This window comes from Amphiura filiformis, chromosome 5 (genome assembly GCF_039555335.1).
Source record: "Amphiura filiformis chromosome 5, Afil_fr2py, whole genome shotgun sequence".
Classification (NCBI taxonomy): Eukaryota; Metazoa; Echinodermata; class Ophiuroidea; order Amphilepidida; family Amphiuridae; genus Amphiura; species Amphiura filiformis.
This window is the reverse complement of record NC_092632.1, coordinates 33,300,710-33,321,793: the sequence shown is the minus strand read 5'-3', so window position 1 is coordinate 33,321,793 and position 21,084 is coordinate 33,300,710. Positions and strand designations below refer to the sequence as shown.

The window sequence follows — 21,084 nt, the reverse complement described above, 5'->3', positions numbered from 1 at the left end:
TTGTCACAATCAGAATCAGTATACATCCTTGTTTCTTAATAATTAATGTATAAAATGCAACATATCAATATCCATTTCAATAACTATTTTGTAATATTATTATAAATAAATTATTCAATAATAGTTCATTTAAGCTTTATCCTAAAATAATAGGCCTATACTTTGATAATGACCAAAAGAAAATTTAACCCACAATAAGCTGGAAATACAAAGCAATAAAGACATTCAAATTTGAAATGAGTGTGTAGGCCTATTATATACTATAAGAACTATTTCTTATTTCTACAGCATTTTCAGCGAATTTCTTTCTTTCTGACAGTAATTATGTATATGACAAAATAATTTCAGAGGGCGGGGCGGAAATGTTTTTCCCAATAGTTCTGAAAGTGGCAATTTGTAAGTTACTTAAACCTTTTCAGGTTGTTTTGAATGTGGGTGTGAGCAATCTTGTTGCTGGACTCTGGAGCATTTATAGCTGTCGATATACCCCCCTGATATACCCCTGCATTTTATATCCGCTTTCTTTGGTCTAATGTCTAATGCTTCAGTTCTTCTGTTGGCATTCCTATACAGCACGTCCCAATAAATATATCCGTTTGAAAGTAGTAACAAATTACACGTTTGCATCAGAGATTCGGTTTACTCCATAATCTAATCCATTCGAAATTTCCGAGTTCAGAACACCGTCATGAAACTGCGATATGTTGCTGGTGTCATAAACGCCTACTCTAGTATACAGTGTGTGTCAAAAAAATGATACAGTCGAGTCGAAAAAAAACCATAGAAACTAATGTGTGTCAGTACTTTATTGGTACATCATCAAAAAATGTTGCAACACTATACTTCTTACCTCATCTCATTTGCATACACTGTATCCATTTATAAGAAGAGTGAGCTAGTTCCATTTAGTCCAAATTGTATTTGTTGGTCATAAGAGTCAAATATAGGACAAGCAATATTATTATACCCCTTAAGGGGTTGTTTGGAATGACAAGTGAGTCAGGGGTCAAAAACAAAATTTTTACCTTTTTGACCTCAGCACATGTGTATGTATGATCTGCCATACAAAAATTTAAAAAACAATACCTCAAAGTATCATTTTTTAATGTTTTTTGTCATAATCACGCTTTTCTACAAATTTCATCTGTTTGTACCGGGGGCGTGTCTGTTGCCAGGTAGGCCTACATGACAGCATAGACATACGTTACAACCTTGAATAATAATACAGAATTGTGACGTTATATTCTTCTTAACCTATCTTAGAACTGCCTATTATTTCAATTGTTATACTGTTCTGGTTGGTTTATTGCATATACTGTATAGAAATTATGCAATATGACGTCGAGCATGACAGAGTCATCTTCATTCAAATAAAATTCAGGTACCCGTAAGGTACCACGGAGCAATTCGCACGATAATACAATAAAACAGATGAAAGGTATGAATGGTTGTGGAATCGAATTGCAGACCTGTCCCTGTCACCTTAGAACTGCATCTCGTAGGCAATGGTAGGTAATAAACCAACTGGAACGGTATAACAATTGAAATAACAGCATGTCTTGGTCTCAATTCACACCACATTTCGCCATAATACATTCTAGAAACGCTTGCTGTTAGAATAAGAAAAATTTTAATGCTAATTTATTGCACATTCTAGGGAAGCGTGGTTACCTTTTTAAAATAACCGAGTTAGAGGGTTTTCAAGAAAATATTTTTCCTGTCAAAACTGAAGCATCCTCTGTATAAAAGAAATTATGAATATTAACTGCACATCATATATAACGATTCGTGATACCCAATTGTGGCACATTTGATGTCGTTTAAGAAGCAGAGAATTTTATTTCAATTTTATATACGCCAAAATATTTTTTTTATTGAGCAAAAATAAGGATAGAAAAAACGTTGAAAATCCTATGTGAATATTACATTAGACCCGGCAAAAGATTACTGTTTCGTTTTTATAGTAATCTAATCTTTTATTTCCTGAAAAAACATTTGGGGTCTAAAATGGATTTTTATGTAATTGATAAAAACATCGAACGTGATACAAGAAAATGGTAGGTTTTCCTCTATAGTATTTTACTGACCATGGAAATGTACTGAGACACAAGCACGTGTCAAAATCGATATAATGTATTGTCCATACAGACGCCCAGTTATCATGTTTATTATTGGATTTTTTTGTATAAAACACGCAGTTAACAATAATTGAGCGCTAATAAAACACATAAATGTTTTAGGCAAATAAAATTCCAAAATATGGTACGTTTTCTGCCTTTGCTTGTCACGTGGTAGGCCTATGTTGAAGTTGCGATTATATCTTCAAATAAGTTTCAAATGAATTCGAAGAAGACAAGTGGCCGAGTGGTCTAAGGCGCTGGGTTCATAGTGTATCCAAAGCAGTCCGCCGCCGTGAGTTCGAACCCCGCCTCCGCCAAACTTTAATGAAGTAAAATTAAAATTAAAATTAAAATTTTACTTTTAAAACATTTCATATTGGGGAAATGTGACTGGCAGAATTTATGTATGGCGTGGAGTGGTGTGGTCTCAATTCAAGATGTGCAATTTGGACACACCTACTCGTTGGCTGATTTATACTTCAACAGTTCCTCAAAGTGATATCAGAAAAGCCACTATCTCATTGTTCATTGGCCCGCAGTATGCTCTCGCCCCGGGGCACTCAACTTTAGAATTGATGGGTATATGTGCCTACAAGCGTCGCGAAGTAGGCGCATATCAGTACAAAACGTTGGTTTTTTTTTTTTTATTTAAAAAAAGGGTCATTATGTACAATCAAAATGAAAAAGGGGTCATTGGGTATAATATTTTGAAAACTGAAGGTGCCTGGTCATCGGGTATAGTCGGCTTCAAAAGAGGGGCATATATTGACATGCACATACCGTCACCTCTAAAGTTGATGCCCCCCGGGTGCTCGCATTATATTTTGTTCATGGCTCGGCTTTTAAAACTCCCACACATCACAATAAGGCTATTGAAAAGTGTATAGAATAGCTAATGATAGACCGGTCCCTGCGATTAGTCGCGGACCCGAGCGACAATATAGTAAACACATCGAGTTTATAACACAAGTGACAGTAGTCGTGAATTATGGAGGGTTTCATTGAACTTCTACCAGCAAAATATGGAATAATACTAACACAAGACACCAATCGAGATGATGATACCAGCCATAATGGAAGGCTGGTATTTGACCTTCTTATGAATCCAATTTCGTGGCGAGAAGTTAAAAAGGTAATGTATATTTCAAGAAATTTGGGTTCAAAAATTCCGTATCAGCTCGTATCATCAATTCCGTAAATATGGCGTATAGAGGCACAACTTGACAATAAACTGAACTATTTAAACGTAAAGGACGCACTGGATACACATAAATTTGTGTTTCCTTGCTGGCGGAATAGTTGCAAAACTCTTTTTTGTCAAAAAAGTTGGACAATTTATGAATTATGATTGGCAAAATAGCGAAAGGAAATAGAATTTTCCAACCATGTAAAACTACACTGGGTTGTTGACATGGTCGACATACATTAAGGCATACGCATGTTCCTAAAGTAGGAGGTAAGTACTATAATTAATTGTTTAAAGTGCTCAACATACCAGCAAAAAGTCATAGGGTCATCAGAGTACAGGGACTTTGTGAAATACTGGGTACAAAAAAAAAGTGCGTGAGCCGATATGCAACATCAAATATAAAAGCCGATTTACATAATTTCCCATGACCTTACAGAAGTGATCGTGCTCAAATATAAAACTATAGAGTTTGGTCCTTGATATGCACCATCAATATTATTGTGTACTTGTGATCAATATTGCTAGGCAAACAATCACAGCAAACATGCCAAAATCCTCCCATTTCTCCTCCATTTACACACATATAAACCCATCCCTTAAGGGAAGGGGTATTGAACGTTTGGACACTATTTATCGGGACATTAGAGCACATCAGACATATCGAATTGCATTCTGAATACGAAGAATGTCCTTCTGATATCAAATAATTTTGATTTTTTGAAATTCGCAATGTAATACACATTTTATGGCAAATGATTAAAAATTGATATTTTGATATTTAACAGTACTCAAAGTAAACTTTATAAATGTGATGATTTATACTTAAAGTGTATGTAGGTGGAATGAAAAGCCGACGATCAATTGAAAATTTTGATCTTTCGTATTGAAGATATGGATTTTTCCCAAAAACACCAAAAAAATTAGGTCTTTTTGGGAAAAAAATCCATATCTTCAATATGAAAGGTCAAAATTTTCAATTGACCGTCGGCTTTTCCTCCCAGCTACATATACACTTTAAGAATATATCATTAGATTTATAAAATTTACTTCGAGGACTGTTATATATCAAAATGTGAAAAATATCAAATTTTAATAATTTGCCATAAAATTTGTATTATATCGTGAATTTCAAAAAATGAAAATTATTTGATATCAGAAAGACATTCTTCGTATTCAGAGTGCAATTCGATATGTCTGATGTGCTCTAATGTCCCATAAAATTCTGCCGAAACGCTCAAAACGCTCATTCTAGATCCCTTAAGTAATGCATCATCCCCACAAAGGGCAGAAGTCTCATAGACTCCTTGTCACAATCAGAACCAGTATACATCCTTGTTTCTTAATAAAATGCAACATATCAATATCCATTTCAATAACTATTTTATAATATTATTATAAATAAATTATTTAATAATAGTTTAATTAAGCTTTGTTCTATAATACGGTAGGCCTATACTTCAAAAGAAAATTAAACCCGCAATAAGCTGCAAATACATATCCATAAAGAAATTCAAATTTGAAATGAGTGTGTATTGATATGAACTATATATATTTGAATTCAGTTTAACTACATTTTCTTACTTCTACAGCATTTTCAGCGAATTTCTTTTTTTCTGACAGTTACGACAAAATAATTTCAGAGGGGCGGAAATATTTTACCCAATAGTTCTGAAAGTGGCAATTTGTTTTACTTAGGTTGTTTTGCATGTGGGTGTTATCTTGTTGCTGGACTCTGGAGCATTTATAGCTACCGTCCCTGATGCCTGCAGCTTCCATATAGGCTAATTAAATCTACCCCTGCATTTTATATCCGCTTTCTTTGGTCTGATGTCTAATACTTCAGTTCTTATGTAGGCATTCTATATGCAAATTAAAAGAGATCAGAGATTTGGTTCACGCCATAATCTAATCCATTCCAAGTTTCTTCAGAACACCGTCATTTGGTGACAAAATGATATTCAGTAAATAATATTCGGGTATTGTTTGATGAATTTAATTGGGGGTCGAGGTAATCAATTAGGGGCCAAATGTTTGAAAGAAAAACAAGGGCAAGGGGGTAATTGTTGGCTTGAAATCAGTTAAATCAGTAACATTTTGGTATGATTCGCTTCACTGATTTTGTAAACCACGGTATTCATATTCGAATCAAAATGTTACTTTAAACGAAACAGTGATGGTGGATAAATGCCAGTTTCTTTCAAACAATTTGTTCAGCGTAGCGAGCAAAAACATCAGGGTTTTTACGCTTCTTTGGACAAAAAAGGTCCAAATTTTGGGAAGAAAGTCCACTTTTCACAAAATCGCCCCCAATGAAATCCTGCGTACGGGCCTGGCCCGGTCAATAGGCTATAGGCGCATTGGAGGTTGACCTTAAATGTTGGATTTTGGCAATAACAAAGCATTCATATACATACTCACGATATAACGACGTTTCTGATTGGATTTGGGCCCTTTTTTGCTGGTCATAAAAACCGTTTATGACCAGTACGCAGGGCATAAACAAAATATGAAAACGTTTATATACCCTTTATATAACCCGACATTTAAACGTTTTCTGGCAACCTTTTCTAACCTTTGGCGAATGATGTCGAAAACGTTTAGTGTTTGATACCACATTCTTTTTTATTTGACAATCCAGCAAGCCCTATTTTTTCCGTGCCAAAAAAGATAATGAAGAACAATATTTTAAAATAGAATGCAATATTTGTTTCATCCATAAACGTGATCAATATCTATAGCATTGTCACACACCCTCCACAACCCCATGCACCATAGCGACGGCCCCTGTATCCTCTATGAATAGGGGTTGGAATTTTCGATATTTGTCACGTACGTTAGAGGGGAGGTGGAGGGGGTTAGCCCTCTAACGAAAGGACTTTCGTTTATAGGGCTTCATCGAACTTTTGGGTTGTTCCCTTATTATTTTCATTTGTATTGAATTGTTAACAATTTTCAGAATGTTGGGTATGTATGAACAGGGTTCATTCATAGGATTGAGGGCATGATCGTTGATTTATGCCCTCGGCTCACGCCTCGGGCATAAACAGCGATCATGCCCTCAATCCTATGAATGAACCCCTAATTTTAGCATGTTTAGACTCGACAGTTCATACCATTCCTCATATGACATGTTTGACTTCATTTTACATGCAGAACAATCTGAGACAATTTTCGTTGGAATTTAGTTTTTAGTTTCCGACCCGTTTCCAGACCCCCGCCCCCCCAAAAAAAATAAAAAATCTGATCACCCCGAATTTGACTTTTTTTTTGTATAACTCAAGAACGGTATGTCACAGATAGGTTAACAATACTTTTTTTAAATGATTATGACCAGAGGAATACTTAAGTTGCAGTGGTTTTTGACAAAATCTTAACAATTTTCAAATTAATACCCTGTTGTATGAACTTTGACCTTACCTTGCCCATTGAGACATCGTCATTTTTTAATGTTTTAACATTGCTTATTAATTCTACCCATTTATCTGATAGAGATGTCCAACAAAACAATTTAGGATTGACTGAACTACATCAGAGAATGTCAAACACCCCTATCCAATTTAATGACTAGAATTTCAAACATGCCTTTTCAATGACACTAAATATTGACATAAAATTACCGCATGATTTTCTCAAGTACCCCTTTTATCCAAATTTCGCGGACAGTGCAAATTAAAAACCCCTATTTTGCCAATTTCGCGGTCCTTGCTACTGGTAAAAAATTACCCCTTTTCCGCGCCATTTGGTAACTCACATGGTTGCCAATTTTGGGTTGAGTTGGGGGCCGCCCCCCAGAATATCGTAGATGCGGGTAATTCTTGAAACAATTGGGCGCAGCGAAATTTTGGACAAATAAAGCCTACCACTAATTAATTTTGGTTATTAGAAGTTGAATATCGGTCAGATATCGGTCTTAAAATGTTCTTTCAATTGATTTTGTGCGAAAATTTTGACTTTCATCGCTTGAAAGGGGGCAGAATCAATGCTGAATTGGTCGATTTGGCGCCCGGGGCACGTTGCCCACCCCCTGCCCCCAGTTACGCCACTGTATTGAACCAGACCAGGGGAGCAACCTGTCCCTGGTCGGTACGCCTCTGACTTTCATTTGTTCATTTGGTGCTAGCCAAATCAAATAGCGCTACTTGGGAAAACGGACACGTTAATTAGCATGATCAGATTGAATAAACCTGGAAGAAATTGAAATAATTTGGTAGAACCAAGGAAGTGAGGACGTGACGAACCTTCAGACTCTCTACATGTTGCAATGCCTGTCTTTGCCAACAGTAAAATAACAAGTCTGCTTTAAATAATAATAGACCTTTGGAGTTGGATTATTACCACAATTTACGAGGAATAGATAACAAAAGGTAAGTTTTCTGTTCACTTGCTTCATCTGTCTGAAATAATGCAATTTCTGCCAATGCCATAGGTGTTTAACATCATATGTTGGCGTAAACATGAGCTAACATGGCAGTGATGGTAAAGGATCATTTGTGCAGAAATACTGTCTGCCTAAATGAAACAGCTCCGGATATAGCCTAGTTAGTAGACCTAACAACTTCCATATTAGCCCAATATACGCCGTATTAATTTGCAAATAATATGACCGTAATGATGTCATTCAACAATGTTCAAGTCATTGAGCACAACAAACACATTTACTGTATCAATGGTTTGAAATTTGTTAATTTACACTTCTTTTGCACACTTTCACAGTTGTTGAAAATGGGAGCCAGTAGCAGTAATAGACGGGACATTGATGCCATGATAGATGAAGCGGAAGCAGAAGCTGTGAAAGACCAACAACGTCAGACAGACGCAAGTGTCAAACAAGAGCAAACTACATCTGCTCCAACAGTGTCACTAGGAGACGAAAACACTTCTGTCGATTCAGAGTCTACTAATACTTCAGAGAAAGCTTAGCACTGGCAGTGATGAAGAGGTGAATGACAAGTATCAATTGACATGTACAAGGACCAGTGTCTCAAATAAAATCAAAACTGGCAGCGTCTTCATCTCTGAGCTTTCCTTTCATCCTCTCTCAAAAGAACTGAACGATCAAAGTTTAAAGTCGTTTTAACAATATTCACGAGGTCGTAAATTAAGGGAAATGTGTTTTACCGTCATTAGTCATCTATCTGCACTACCATGACTACATGGACAAACATGTAGTATTAAGCGTGTTTTGGGGAGCATATGTACGGTACTTCAGAGTATAAATTCTGTGCGGTCAAAATTTAATACCCGAAAACTCACTATAAACAAGATAAACACCAGCCATATCGAGAATAATACTGAAGATAGATATCCTTCTGACATTGTTTACGGCGGAGGCCATTCAACAATGGGCGGTAAATTCGATTCACTATAAACAGCACGAGTGTGCAACACGAGATGTGGTATACAGGAGGCCTGAGGGTAAACGATGTGCTCAAAACTCAGTAGGCCCTATAGACGAATCCAAATACACGCATTCCTACACCTGACTAGCAGCCTTTTATAGTTGGGTAGCCGTCGGCTACAATGCACTCAAAATGTGAAATGATTCGGCCTTGGCGGAAATTTTAAACTGCATTCCATCACCCGCTTTACACCTTCCGCGAAAACACAGGCAGACAAAAGAATATATAACACAATACAGTTCCCTTCGACAAAACACACAGCATGGTCTATTCGCTGTTGAAGTGACATAATAATCGGATTAACTACACGCGGTATCTATGCATTGATGTACTTGTCATAATGAATGAATAGATGCGACGGGATTACCTGCGGAATTATCTCCATTATATATATTATTAGCTATTATTCTATTAACCCTCCTCGTCCTTGCATCTTCTCCGGGATCTTCTCTAAGTGTTAGGCGGCTTTTATTTGCACAATTGGACGCTCAAAACACCAGGTTGGTGCTCACATGGTTGGTGCCAGCGGCTACCCAAAGATGTCCGACCAAATCCTGACCATGACTTGGCTACTTGGACTCGTCTATACTTACTAAATACGCATATTATCAAGCATGGAGGTACACACTGGTCAAAAGTTGCAACATTGCTGAAAAAGAAGAATGCGACAAATTGTAAGTTGAACATTCATCCAATATCCTGTCGATTCATATTACGTAATAACTTGAATGGCAATGTTCTTAGCACGATATATAAGTGTGGTGACATCATGAGCGTATCTAAGTGCTTACTAGATGCTACTAGATTGTGCTTGTCTAGATGCCTTTACAATCGTCGCTAAATGGTTGAATTCGTTTCTGCAAGGTATCAGGGAAATTGTTACGGTCGAAAGTGAAGTGGTGCTTGCACGAACAAAACAGGAATTTCATTTGCAATAACACGGTCACCTGGTTACTCTTCAACCTGACATTTCCATGCATCATTCCCTCCATCATTTTCCTGGTACATTGTAGAAACCATGATTTGCCGACCATTCACCAATTTATAGGTATCTGGACATTTTATCTTACCGCCATTGCAAACACTATACTCGCGTGATGCAGTCCCCAGGTGACACCTTCCATCCCATTGATTAGCCTAATCATACTTATTTCATGTAAAGAACATTGTCATCTATGTGAAATCGGCAGGATGTTACATGAATAATCAATTAACGTTTGCCGAATTCTTATTTTTTAAGCGATGTTGCACAGCAGCAAGATCAATCGTTTGAACCGCTTTTTTCATCGATTGTATGATTGATCCGTAGTCGTCACTAACATCTTTGACCTTACTCACGTGCGTTACACATTTTAGAAAACGGTACAAAAAGTGACATGGCTACGAACAAAAAATGCACCAAAGTAACATACAGTATGTCCCAATAATAATTACAGGATGCTTTTATTTTGTTATAAATGTTTTAACATAAACACTTGTCATTTGTCAACATTTACAGAATTAATCACTCTATACGTTTCCATACATAAAGCATGCTCAAAACTTTATGTATGGAATCTATACGTTTCCATACATAACGTTTTGAGCATTTATACTTTCCACAATTATTTTCTTATGCAATGTTTTGTTTTTAAAATTTCACCCTTCTTGCCTTTGGCATGGTTGCATCAGATTAGATCAGACCTTACTTAAAGTACGGCTAACGAATCGGAGCATGAATGAACCCTAATGGGGGGGGGGGGTCTTCGGAACTGTCAGGAACCTGGAAATGGGATTCTTCATCAGGGTCACGTTTGCGACTTCGTGATATTATCATTCGAAATCAACAAAAGATATTTCAACATTCTTTCTCTGTTTTTTGTTTTATTTTTGAATATGTATGTGAAATAGCTTCAATAATAGTTCACTGGTAAATATTAAAAACAGCCTGAAAAGGCTGCCACATTTACGAATTCAGGCTAAATTCAAAATTGAATCGAAATTGTGTCTGTCAATCATTACACTATAAATTTTACTCCAATTGCTCTTTGATTTCTTCAAATAATTTTTTATTATGATAGTGAATTCCCTGGCTCTCTATAATTACGCAAAAATGATCCCGCGGCCTTAAATGTGTGCTCATTGGCTATTCTAAATCGTGCGACAGTTCAACGGAACATTTCAAAGATCTAATACCAATCAACATTACAGTGGTTCCTTCTTTAAAAAACAAAAGAAGGCGATTTCACTTCAGGAAATACTAACTTTTAGCAACATGTTCTTAGAGAACATATCCTAATAATTCAAGTTAGTCATGATTTTGGCAAACTATAATTTCATCATCAATCTTTCAATAATTCATCCAAAGCAGTAGAAAATTTCAGCCTGGTATTAAATCCAAGTTCTAGGTCTGATTTTAGATCAATCTGAAAAGACTCTGGTGCCTCTTTGTGACGATTGTACATTGTTAATAGATGTTTTCCATCACAGAAATCTAGGATGGTTGAAAGATCTGTCAGATCATTGTCTTCAAACCATTGTTGCACTTGCTTTTTCGACCAGCTCCGAACTTGGTCTCTAATGTCCAAATCAGAATCGCTTTGAGTAGGAACTTCGATGATCGAAGCTGGAGCGACTGTATTCAACTGCGTTTCTTGTTGGGAGACTACTGTTGGACCTGTTGTGAGGCAAAATGAAATTAATTAGGCTCCTCTAGAGAAAAGAAAATTCTGCAATACAATGATTTGCTTGAAAAATTGTGAACTCGTGCATAATTTGGTATATTTAGTCTCACAAATCATGTAAGGTACATTTTGTGTAATATTTACACGTAGTGTTAAAGTGTGGGTGTGGGTGGACAAAAATTGTTTCTGGACTCTGGAGCATTCTGCGTATATTTTACTTACTATCAATAACATCTACTCCTGCACTTCTTGTGTTCCTATATCCTCTTTCTTTAATCTCATTGATGATACTTGATATATTCTTTCTCATGAGTTCTTCTGAGTAACCATTGTAGTATAGCTGCATTCCTAGCAGAAGTCCAAGCCATCCATCTGGTTCGTACCCATCTTCCACCATCACTCCAATTAGTGGTTTCTCTTTCTTGTATGCGTAGCTTGCTTCTGTAATCAAAAACAACAATTACCACCACAATGAAAATTATACTTGTTGTTTACTGAAGAAAGCAATCTAAACTCTGACATGTCTGAAGCGAATAACAACATAACCAATGTCAAGAATGAAGTATGAAGTTAATGTTCAAAGCAACTGAAGCATGCTTAGTCGAGTCATGGATTACAAAAAAGACAGTATGCGTTTATTAGATTACATACCTTGGCTCTGTGATTAGATAGAGAACAAATGGAAGAGTGAAAGTTGATAAAAAGAAGTGTATAAACAATAAGTATAAAAAAGGTCAATTTTCTTACCTGATCGGCAACTGAGACTTTCTTTGTATTTTTGTGACATACAGACCACGACTACAGCAGATTGTTCAATTGCTTCGGCCATTGCATGCAGTAAGTTCCCCTCTGAAGTTAAAAATTATTATCATAATCAGTCATTATCAGTATTTAATTTTACAGTGTTGTTGCAATTTAAGAAAAATCACAAACGAAAAACATCAAAAGGTAACTAGCATAATACGTGATTTAAATAATAGTTAAAGCTGAGCTATAAGCATAAAATCTGACCACCCGATGAATTAACGTTTGTGTAAACATGAAAATATTATAGTAATACAGTCGATGCCAGTAATGAAGTAGACTATAATTGTGCCCGTCGAACTCGTGGGCGTGTTCGCACCCAAGATCATGGATAGGTATTGGATTGGTACCCTTCACTAACACATACAAGTGTCGGTAATCGTATTCATGGACAGCGGTACTCCCACCCATACCCGTACTCATGAGCTGATAGTTGACAACATTATAGTATTCATGGACCAGTATTCGCACTAGTACACCACCATGGCCAGGTATCTGGAATCGTACTCGCACCAAGAGCTACCAAGGTTATGGATTGCTACCCTTACACATACAATTGCCGGTAAGGATCACCCCTTGTCTAATATTGGGGTACCGGTTCATCCTATCCCCGGGATTTACACCATGGAGCCAAACTCGCATCCATATACCTATAGTCTTGGTCCCGGTCTTGGTCTGGTATCCATATAATAGCCTACAGTACAAGAGTCTGGATGATACTTACTCATTTTGTCTATATCCATCCACACTTCATAACCAGCTGCTACTAAATGTTCTTTGATGCAAAGAGCAAGATGTTGCGAGCCCCATTGATAGCTTATCATTACATGATGCCCGGTATGCGCATGGTGGGATGGTTCCGAACATTGGGTGGGTTCAGGTAGAAAGTCTTTGTCGCCTTCTTTGATCTCCCAGAGGGCAAACCTACTAGCTTCTCTTAAACCTTCATTTTCAGATGTGGATAATTCTTCAAGTACTGTAGGAAAAGAAGGATTCAATAACGACGAGTGCATATTATGATGGAGATTGACTACTAGTATTTTGGAGAGAATAATAAACAGAATCTCTGTTCGGCTCAAATGGCGCTAAATCACAACAAACAATCATAATCATATCAAAATGAGGAGGGGTATGTATTTAATTCTTATTAAGTTAGACACGTCGACTTGAAACACGACACGCCGACTCAAAACACAAAAATGGTCTACTCTGGCATCGATATAATTTATTTGCATATTTAACTCAAATTTGCGCGTTTTTTAAAGAGTATAGCAAGCCTTATACAGATGAAATTTTAGAAAAATCAGATAAATGGCGTGGTAAGGTGTGACACTTACTCCTACCCTAAACTCGAAGTCTCTAACCCTAACCAAATCCATATTACCGTGAACCCCTAATGTTAGCATACCTGGTGTGCATTTTTTAACCTGACTATTTCGTCGAATGTCTTCGACAAAGGACAAATTCCACATAGCTTCCGCAGCCAACCGCTGTTCTTCCTCACTAAAATCGGGCTTCAACATCCTGGCAATAGTCACAATGCCGTCTTCTTTCAGGATCTCACGTTTATTGTCATCATTGATAGCAAGTCGTGTTAGACCATCCAATAGTTCCTTAGCACTGAATCTGCTATTGCCCGAGACAACCCTGTGGTCAATGGCTGCTACAGCTTCTTGCAGCATGTAAGTCAAGAAAGACACACATCCATGCGCCGTAGCAAGAATGCCGCTTTCTTCTTCATCAACGCAATACGCTAATACCAGAAGAGCTTTCATTTTCACTGTCATGTCGTCTGCACTCAACAGTTTGGTTAATATACCAACAGCATTCGCTTTGCGATAAATCGGCTGATTCTCGCCACACAAGTGGATAGCATTATGCAGGATACCCAGCAATACTTCGACATACTCGGTCACTTCCTTCCGACCAAGATGTTCCCCTAGTACTTCCAGATCTTCCAACAGCATACCAACGCCGCCGTGTTCACCTAAATCACGACCAAGTTCACCGCAGACGTCGGTGAAATTCCAAAAGGCCATCTGAATGATCATAAGATTATACACTCCTTGAGTATCTCGGTTTTGTCCGCGTCTATATTCATGTAGCGATTCTGTCATTTTCACGTACAGCTCTCCATATCCTAATGTCAGAAGATATTTTGCCACTTCTTGACGTAAATTAGACCCTATACTAGCATGATGAACCAAAATTTCCAATGAGCCGGCAGCTTCTTGTGCTGAGAAATCCTCACATCGTTTCAAAAATTTGATTGCTTTATCTATTTCTGGTTTTACTTCGGTCAAAGTTTTTTGAGAAAAGTCAAGTTTTACTTCACCGATGGAAATTGTTACAGTTTGGGGCTCGTTGGCGGCATTCTGCGATTGACAACACCCCATGTTCAATTCAGTGCAAACAACATTACATACAAAACCAAATTATATTAGCGAGACGCCAGTTTTGACTTTCAACGGTGATGCTGAAAGGGGTATATATTTCACTAAAACTCACAACTGTTACCTTTAACTATGACGACAAGGTCACTGGAATTTCTACTCGAGAATAGTAAAACGGAAGTTTTGGATCTTTCAGTTCCTGATCTTTCAATGCTAACTAAAAGAAATCTCAATTGATTTGACCTGCATAGGTTATAAAGGGACATATATACTCCAAATATGGTATATTCGTTCAACAAGTATTCGTTATTCAGTTCTTTTCAATTCATTTTCATCATCTAACGAATGCTTGTTGTTGACAGAAAATCAATTAATATATTTGATGTCGAATGTCTGAATATTATCGATGACATTTAAACTTAATAGTGGGAATAGGGCACCGGTTAAATAACGAACTATGTGCTACGTCGAATAAAAAGTATACAGCGGACCAAAGTTTCCAGTAATATTACATTCACAGATTTATACTTATCCAAAGTATTGTACTTTGATATAGCATGATTGAATTCAATGTTTAAAATTAATTTGAAACACGTGTCAAATATTATTGTCAATGATCCGAAAACTAAACTATTGCATCCTTATTCCAGTCATACAAAAAAAATACATATAGAGAGCGTCAGCATGATGATTATCTTGGTCAGGTTGACCTCTATATACAACCAGGAAGAAATTAAGATGATTTTTTTAGAAACGGTTATTGCTGAACCCCCTATAGTTCTATGACCTGTCTGCGGTGAAGTTTGTTTTCAAAGCTTCGTATATTTGTAGCTGGATTACGTGTGAAAAAGATATAAAAGGTAAGATGTTCTTATATTCTTGCTTCAACTTTCAGTAACAAAATATAAAACGCGAAAAAGACAACCGTTGTAAGTTCGCTAAATAGGCGAATATCGCACTGTGAATAATTTGATCGTGACATTTTTACCACAGTTTATTTGAAAGTAAGTTAATTCAAACTTCTTATGGCAACTTCTATTTTACAGTTGTTGAAAATGGGAGCCAGTACAAGCAATAGAGGAGCTAGTGCAAGCCATATACGTGACATTAATGCAATGATAGATGAAGCCGAAGCAGAAGCTGAGAAGGACCAACAACGTGAGGCAGACGCAAGTGTCAAGCAAGAACAAACTACGGCTGCTTCATCATCGTCTCCCAGAGACGAGAAGACTTCTGTCGATTCAGAGTCTACTTCAAAGACACCGTAGTAGTGATGATATTATCGGAATATTGACTTTAAATATTGTACATAAGTATTTAGTCTGTGTTACAGACTGGGAAACTGATTACTACCCGCGAGCTACCAACATGTGTAGGAGACTGACGACTTCGATTTTGTACGCAGAACCATGTTTTCCCCTGATAGCTCCTGATGTCAATTGTCAACAAAGAACTCTTGTTAAAAGAAAGTAAAAATATGGTGTGTCGACTAGTGCCCGGTGTGCGAAATACAAGTGATCGTGTACGTATAATGAGTAAATGTTGAGCTATTGTTTTCAATTAAGAATACTTTAAGCCCGGTTACTTAAGATGCATTGTCTATTGCGTGCAAAATTATGCAATATTACCCCCATTTTGGTCCCAAACACGGTGTTTTTCGGGCTAAAAAGGAAGATGCACGTATTTATTGCTTTATTTTTTCTTCTCTTAGGATTTTTTCCTCATGGAAAACTTTAGGGGGATGTATCCACTTCCGATTCAAGATGACCAATAACAATAAAAATTCATTTTGATTTGATGACATTAACTTGCTTTGTAAACCATACCCAATCATGCGTTTTCTCACATGCACATTTTAAATTGTATTTTGCATTACTAAACAATGTAAGTCCAAAATGGAAATTTGCGAGGAAAACATCAAGACATATTATATTAAATTCGCCTGCGACATCACTTAGCTAAAATAATGTGTATTGTATCTATTTCAAACCAACAAAAACTGACTTTTAAACAAAACAATAATGTGACTCGATCTGATTCAATCAGACCAAATTGAGTACTATCTTCATCAACTGTCCCCTATTTGTGGCTCAATTTCAATGTCACAATTGCTTCCTTTGGCGATGATGTTCTTTATCAAGTTCTGATTGCATGTGTCTGTACTCTGACTTTCTTCGTTTCTCATGATTACTTTAATCTAACTTTAATAGGACGCATGGTTTGTTGTACTCGGACACTTTCTCATGGACACAATTTCAAATTGATCAACACAATTTTCTCACAATGTTGGGGCATTACTTCAATAAGTAACCTATTTATTATGCTTTTGCTTATCATATTTCATGTATTTTGTGGTACATATTTTGAACGTTTTTTACTCGCATACCTAATTTCCATTTTCCCCTTAAAATCTTCCCGGCAACTTACACTCCCTGTTGCTAGACTATTATAATAGCATTACAGACAAACACTCCTGGCGGCCGTTCAGATGATTCACTAGCTGCTTTAAGCCTGTTTTATTTTAAGAAATATCTGGCGGGGAACCTCTCCCTATTATGTCTGCCGTCTGGATTCAAATGGCGGGGAACCTCTCCCTAATGTCTGCCGTCTGGATTCAAATAAGGAATTCACACTCTACTTCCTTAAGTCGGAGACCTATTTATTAATAACACATCTCTGTTATTTTGGGAGTCGACGTTGTCAGTACAGCATTAATACAACGGACCTCTCGAGTTGTATGTATAAATGATCCTTTTGGTTGTGGAAAACAGTTAAGGTAAGGTCGATTTTTGTATTCTTAATTTTACGAAATGATCAGCTTCACATTAATTCGATACACCCGCATTTTATTAATGAATGTTCTTAATCTTAGTATTTTTTAAAACCAATTCAGGCACTCCCTTACATATACGTAACATTTTAGACTTGAACTTTTATTGAAATTTCCAATAATGTACGATTTTTTAAAATCAAGCCTGATTTTTTGGCACATTTGTATTAATGTTTATACATGTCCCGACTTTAACTTTAATTGCAATCAGCAAAATGTAACAAAATAATAGCAATTTTGAGATATTAAAGACATTAAACCCATATAGAACACGGTGCACCACAGTTAAAGGGGCATTTCGTGATACCTCTGGCTACATAATGTTTATGTACCAAATATTTCTTGCAGATTAATTCGTTTAGCAAAAATATCGTTAAATTTGAATTTCGTTCTGGTGCACCAGAACGAAATTACAACACATTGTCTATGGAGCAGTGTAATACACATAATCATGCATAACTCGCAAACGCAAAATCGGAATCAACTGAAATTTTGGAAATAAGCTTTTTTCGTGGATATCTACTGAAAAATGTCATAAAAAGAGGATGCTAGGATCACGAAATCCTCCTTTAAGCGGCCAAGATAATGAGTTTCATTCATGTTAACTTATTATTTCGGCATAGAATACTATTATGCTTCATAATTTTGGCAGAGAATACAAAATTAAAATTTGATAATCGTACATTATGCTTTCAAGCAATATTGGACCAAGCTTACTTTCAACTTTTGACCGTTCTGTCAATCATTATTCTGTCGTTGCAGGTGAGATATCTCAACTTCGTTGCTAGATACTAGATCGGTGATATCGGAACTGTAACGGAATAATCATCATGGGGATCCGTTTCTCTGAAGACAGACTTCCAATTATGCTCCATCAAGTGGATGAAATATATGAAGAAGAAAGACATCATCAATGCAATCCGTTATATTATACGATAGCGAACAACAATAATGGCCCCAGTGAGTTACCACGAGATAGACGTTATCCATATAGGCTGATACCAAACGATCATCACTTCAGGAATTGGATATTTGGACATTACTAACTTGCACATGATGAATTCACAACCAGTTTATAACAACATTGATTTGTTGAACACATTGAGACAAACTTTCGTCCCTCCTCTAGTCGTTTCTGCAAGCAACTATATACAGGATGGGGAAAATGTGTCTTTTATGCTTCTCGTAACATCTTCATTTGCCAATAATGTTGCCGTGTCTGTTTTTTAAATATGAAGATTATGATAATCTGCAATATAATTGTCTAATTCTAAGGACGTGGACGTAGATTTGATGTAGATATTTTGCTCATAAATTATTACATTCACCACCTATACTACTCAGCTTTACCGGTAAACTCGGGGGAGGGGGCGGAGGTCACATCATCGATATTTGGTCAGGTGGGTATGCTCCCCTGAGATGCATAAGATGATGGGTCTTTGGGAGCTGACGGTGTATTGGGAGCTGACGGTGTATCAGTAAGCTTTGGACATTTATTTTCTTTAATTTCCACCCGACTTACCCGGGTGAAAACTAAAAGAAAATAAATAGCCAGACTGGACAAAATAATTAAATATCCAAAGCTAACGCTAAATACGGCGCCTCCGCCTGATGCGGTCAAAACCAAGGGTCTTTCTTAGCTTTCTGATTGACGATATCCTGGAAACAAAAACAAGAAATGTGAGGAATGAGCAATTTAGGAGTCTTTTAGCTGGAAATTCTTTCTCGGGCCGGAGCATGCCATACCCATGCCATTTGTGTTAAGTCCCCCACCCCACCCAGCACTGACCCAGGGCGGTAACTATCTTGAACGTCTGGGATCGCCGTTGCCGGGATAGGGAAATTAATTACGGCACAATGAACATGTTGAAAGATGGTATCTTCAGCATAGTCAGTTCATTAGTTCTTTGCATTAGTTTATTAGTCGTATTACATTGACCATTGGTAAATGTGGACAGAATTAGGTTACGAAGAGGCCATGTGATACTTTATTTTGAAAGTAGGCCTATATTGTTTTGTGTAAATGTGTGAGATATTAAAGACATGATAGTGGTAATATTAATAATCAATTGTGAATGTACATAATCATTTTGAAGATCATCGCGGGCGATATGTATAATATTTGTATTTTGACGTGTAAAAAAGCTGAAATTTCTGTCTCATGTTATGGGAAACATAAACTCGTAAATTCAAAGGTTTCATTGTTTGTACGATTAGGCGCAAGTACAGCACTTGTTCTCATTTATTAACATTAGCATAATGTAACGGTATTTACAGTTTAGGCCTATCTGAGTCTTTACACTGAACATGCTGACGAAATTATGACATTGGGTCACTTCAAGTCTTTAAATTTACAAATTCGCAGACATAGGAAAATCGTGTTTGTAGTCCGTTGTAATTCCATTCATTAGGATTCCAGTAACAGAGCGATCCCAGGATTTTGTTGCTGTTCAATCCACACGCACATGGTTTGCAGGTTATGTAATAGGGTATACTTTCTTACTACATTAGTAAATCCACACCAAAAAGGATAAACAAATGTTTTGTATGGCGACACAAAAGGAATGACCAAGTCTTACGTAAGATGCCAAGCACATTCAATAGAATTATAGATTACGAACACCAAAACGAAACACTTGAAGTGACCCAGTGTACATATCTTTCAGGACCTATATTTAGAGCCATATCGTAACATTGCCTTGAAATAGAATTGCATTTCTTGTCTACCAAATGTTAGTTTTCAATGCCAGATATGTTAATTTACTATTTAGTACATTACAAATGTAAAATGTGTAAAAACCTAAATTCTGAAAACAAAACTTCCTCAGCAAATGTTACAATACCGTAAAACCTCGTCTACGAGCATATAGAGTGCTTCTGATGAAAGCTAAATTAATCCAGGCGCCATTATGGTATTTGAGCAAATAAATTACAGATCCAAGCATATACAAACAAGTATTATTGTAAGACCAATCTATTGTATTGGCATATTTACGCATGTATCGTATTAATTTTGCTTCCAGCAAAAACACTACAATATGCTTGTAGACGAGGTTTTACAGTATGGCTTTAAAAAAGAACAGAAGTTTGCAGGAATTTTTGCATGGATGCTTTTATAATCAATCGAATAGCTTACATAAATGATACTAACTAAATTAAATTTATTTTAAACAATGTTAGACAAACAACTTTACATGTGCTGTCATAGTACTTTCAATAAAAAGGAAACAGAAGATACATTATATATCACGTTAATATGTTTCTTTGGTTTATCATTTATTTGGAATTTCAACCGCTGGGTACCGGGTGAACAACCCAAATCGGTAAATTTCTGAAAATAAATGTGATTTACCCACGTTGGCTAAAATGTTTTACCCAACGGACGTTTTACACAGCGTTCTAATACTGATTCTTTTAGAGTAGGTCCTATGCTGTAAAATTAATGTTTGTTTTCAAATTAGCCGCTCTGCATTTTACTGTAAAATTAACAATATTTTACTCAAATGTTAATTTTTATTTTTTTCTGTTTATTAAATTTTTTTTACTAATTTATGTCAAAAATATTTACGGGTCTATTGATATTATGATTAGGGCAGGGTCAGTTGATTTTATGATTAGAGAATACAAGCTGCTAACGCGTATAGCGGGTCCGACCTTGTCTACCTTTCTCTAGATAAGGGACCGTT

The 21,084-nt window shown here is 36.6% G+C and overlaps 1 protein-coding gene and 1 long non-coding RNA gene across 2 annotated transcripts; one reads left to right on the top strand and one right to left on the bottom strand.

The window, feature by feature from the left end:
* Positions 1 to 10,299: 10,299 nt before the first annotated feature.
* On the bottom strand, positions 10,300 to 14,802 carry LOC140153004 (uncharacterized). The gene is made up of 5 exons (XM_072175573.1): positions 13,584 to 14,802; positions 12,900 to 13,151; positions 12,119 to 12,220; positions 11,594 to 11,812; positions 10,300 to 11,364 (listed from the first exon to the last, which is right to left on the bottom strand). Exons 1-5 carry the CDS (start codon positions 14,569 to 14,571, stop codon positions 11,030 to 11,032), a joined length of 1,896 nt encoding a protein of 631 aa, XP_072031674.1. The 5' UTR covers positions 14,572 to 14,802; the 3' UTR covers positions 10,300 to 11,029.
* Positions 14,803 to 17,105: 2,303 nt separating this feature from the next.
* On the top strand, positions 17,106 to 20,640 carry LOC140153017 (uncharacterized). The gene is made up of 2 exons (XR_011859060.1): positions 17,106 to 17,344; positions 18,161 to 20,640. It is a non-coding gene; the product is annotated as an uncharacterized lncRNA (long non-coding RNA).
* The last annotated feature ends 444 nt before the right edge of the window (positions 20,641 to 21,084 follow it).

What these genes read in the sequence shown, in the direction of transcription:
- LOC140153004 (XM_072175573.1), bottom strand. Translation starts at nt 14,571, where the DNA reads ATGGGGTGTTGTCAATCGCAGAATGCCGCCAACGAGCCCCAAACTGTA. An exon ending in GATGGATATAGACAAAATGA is followed by an intron (nt 12,221 to 12,899) that starts GTAAGTATCATC and finishes TTTTAACTTCAG; the next exon opens with AGGGGAACTTACTGCATGCA. An exon ending in AAGTCTCAGTTGCCGATCAG is followed by an intron (nt 11,813 to 12,118) that starts GTAAGAAAATTG and finishes TTTTGATTACAG; the next exon opens with AAGCAAGCTACGCATACAAG.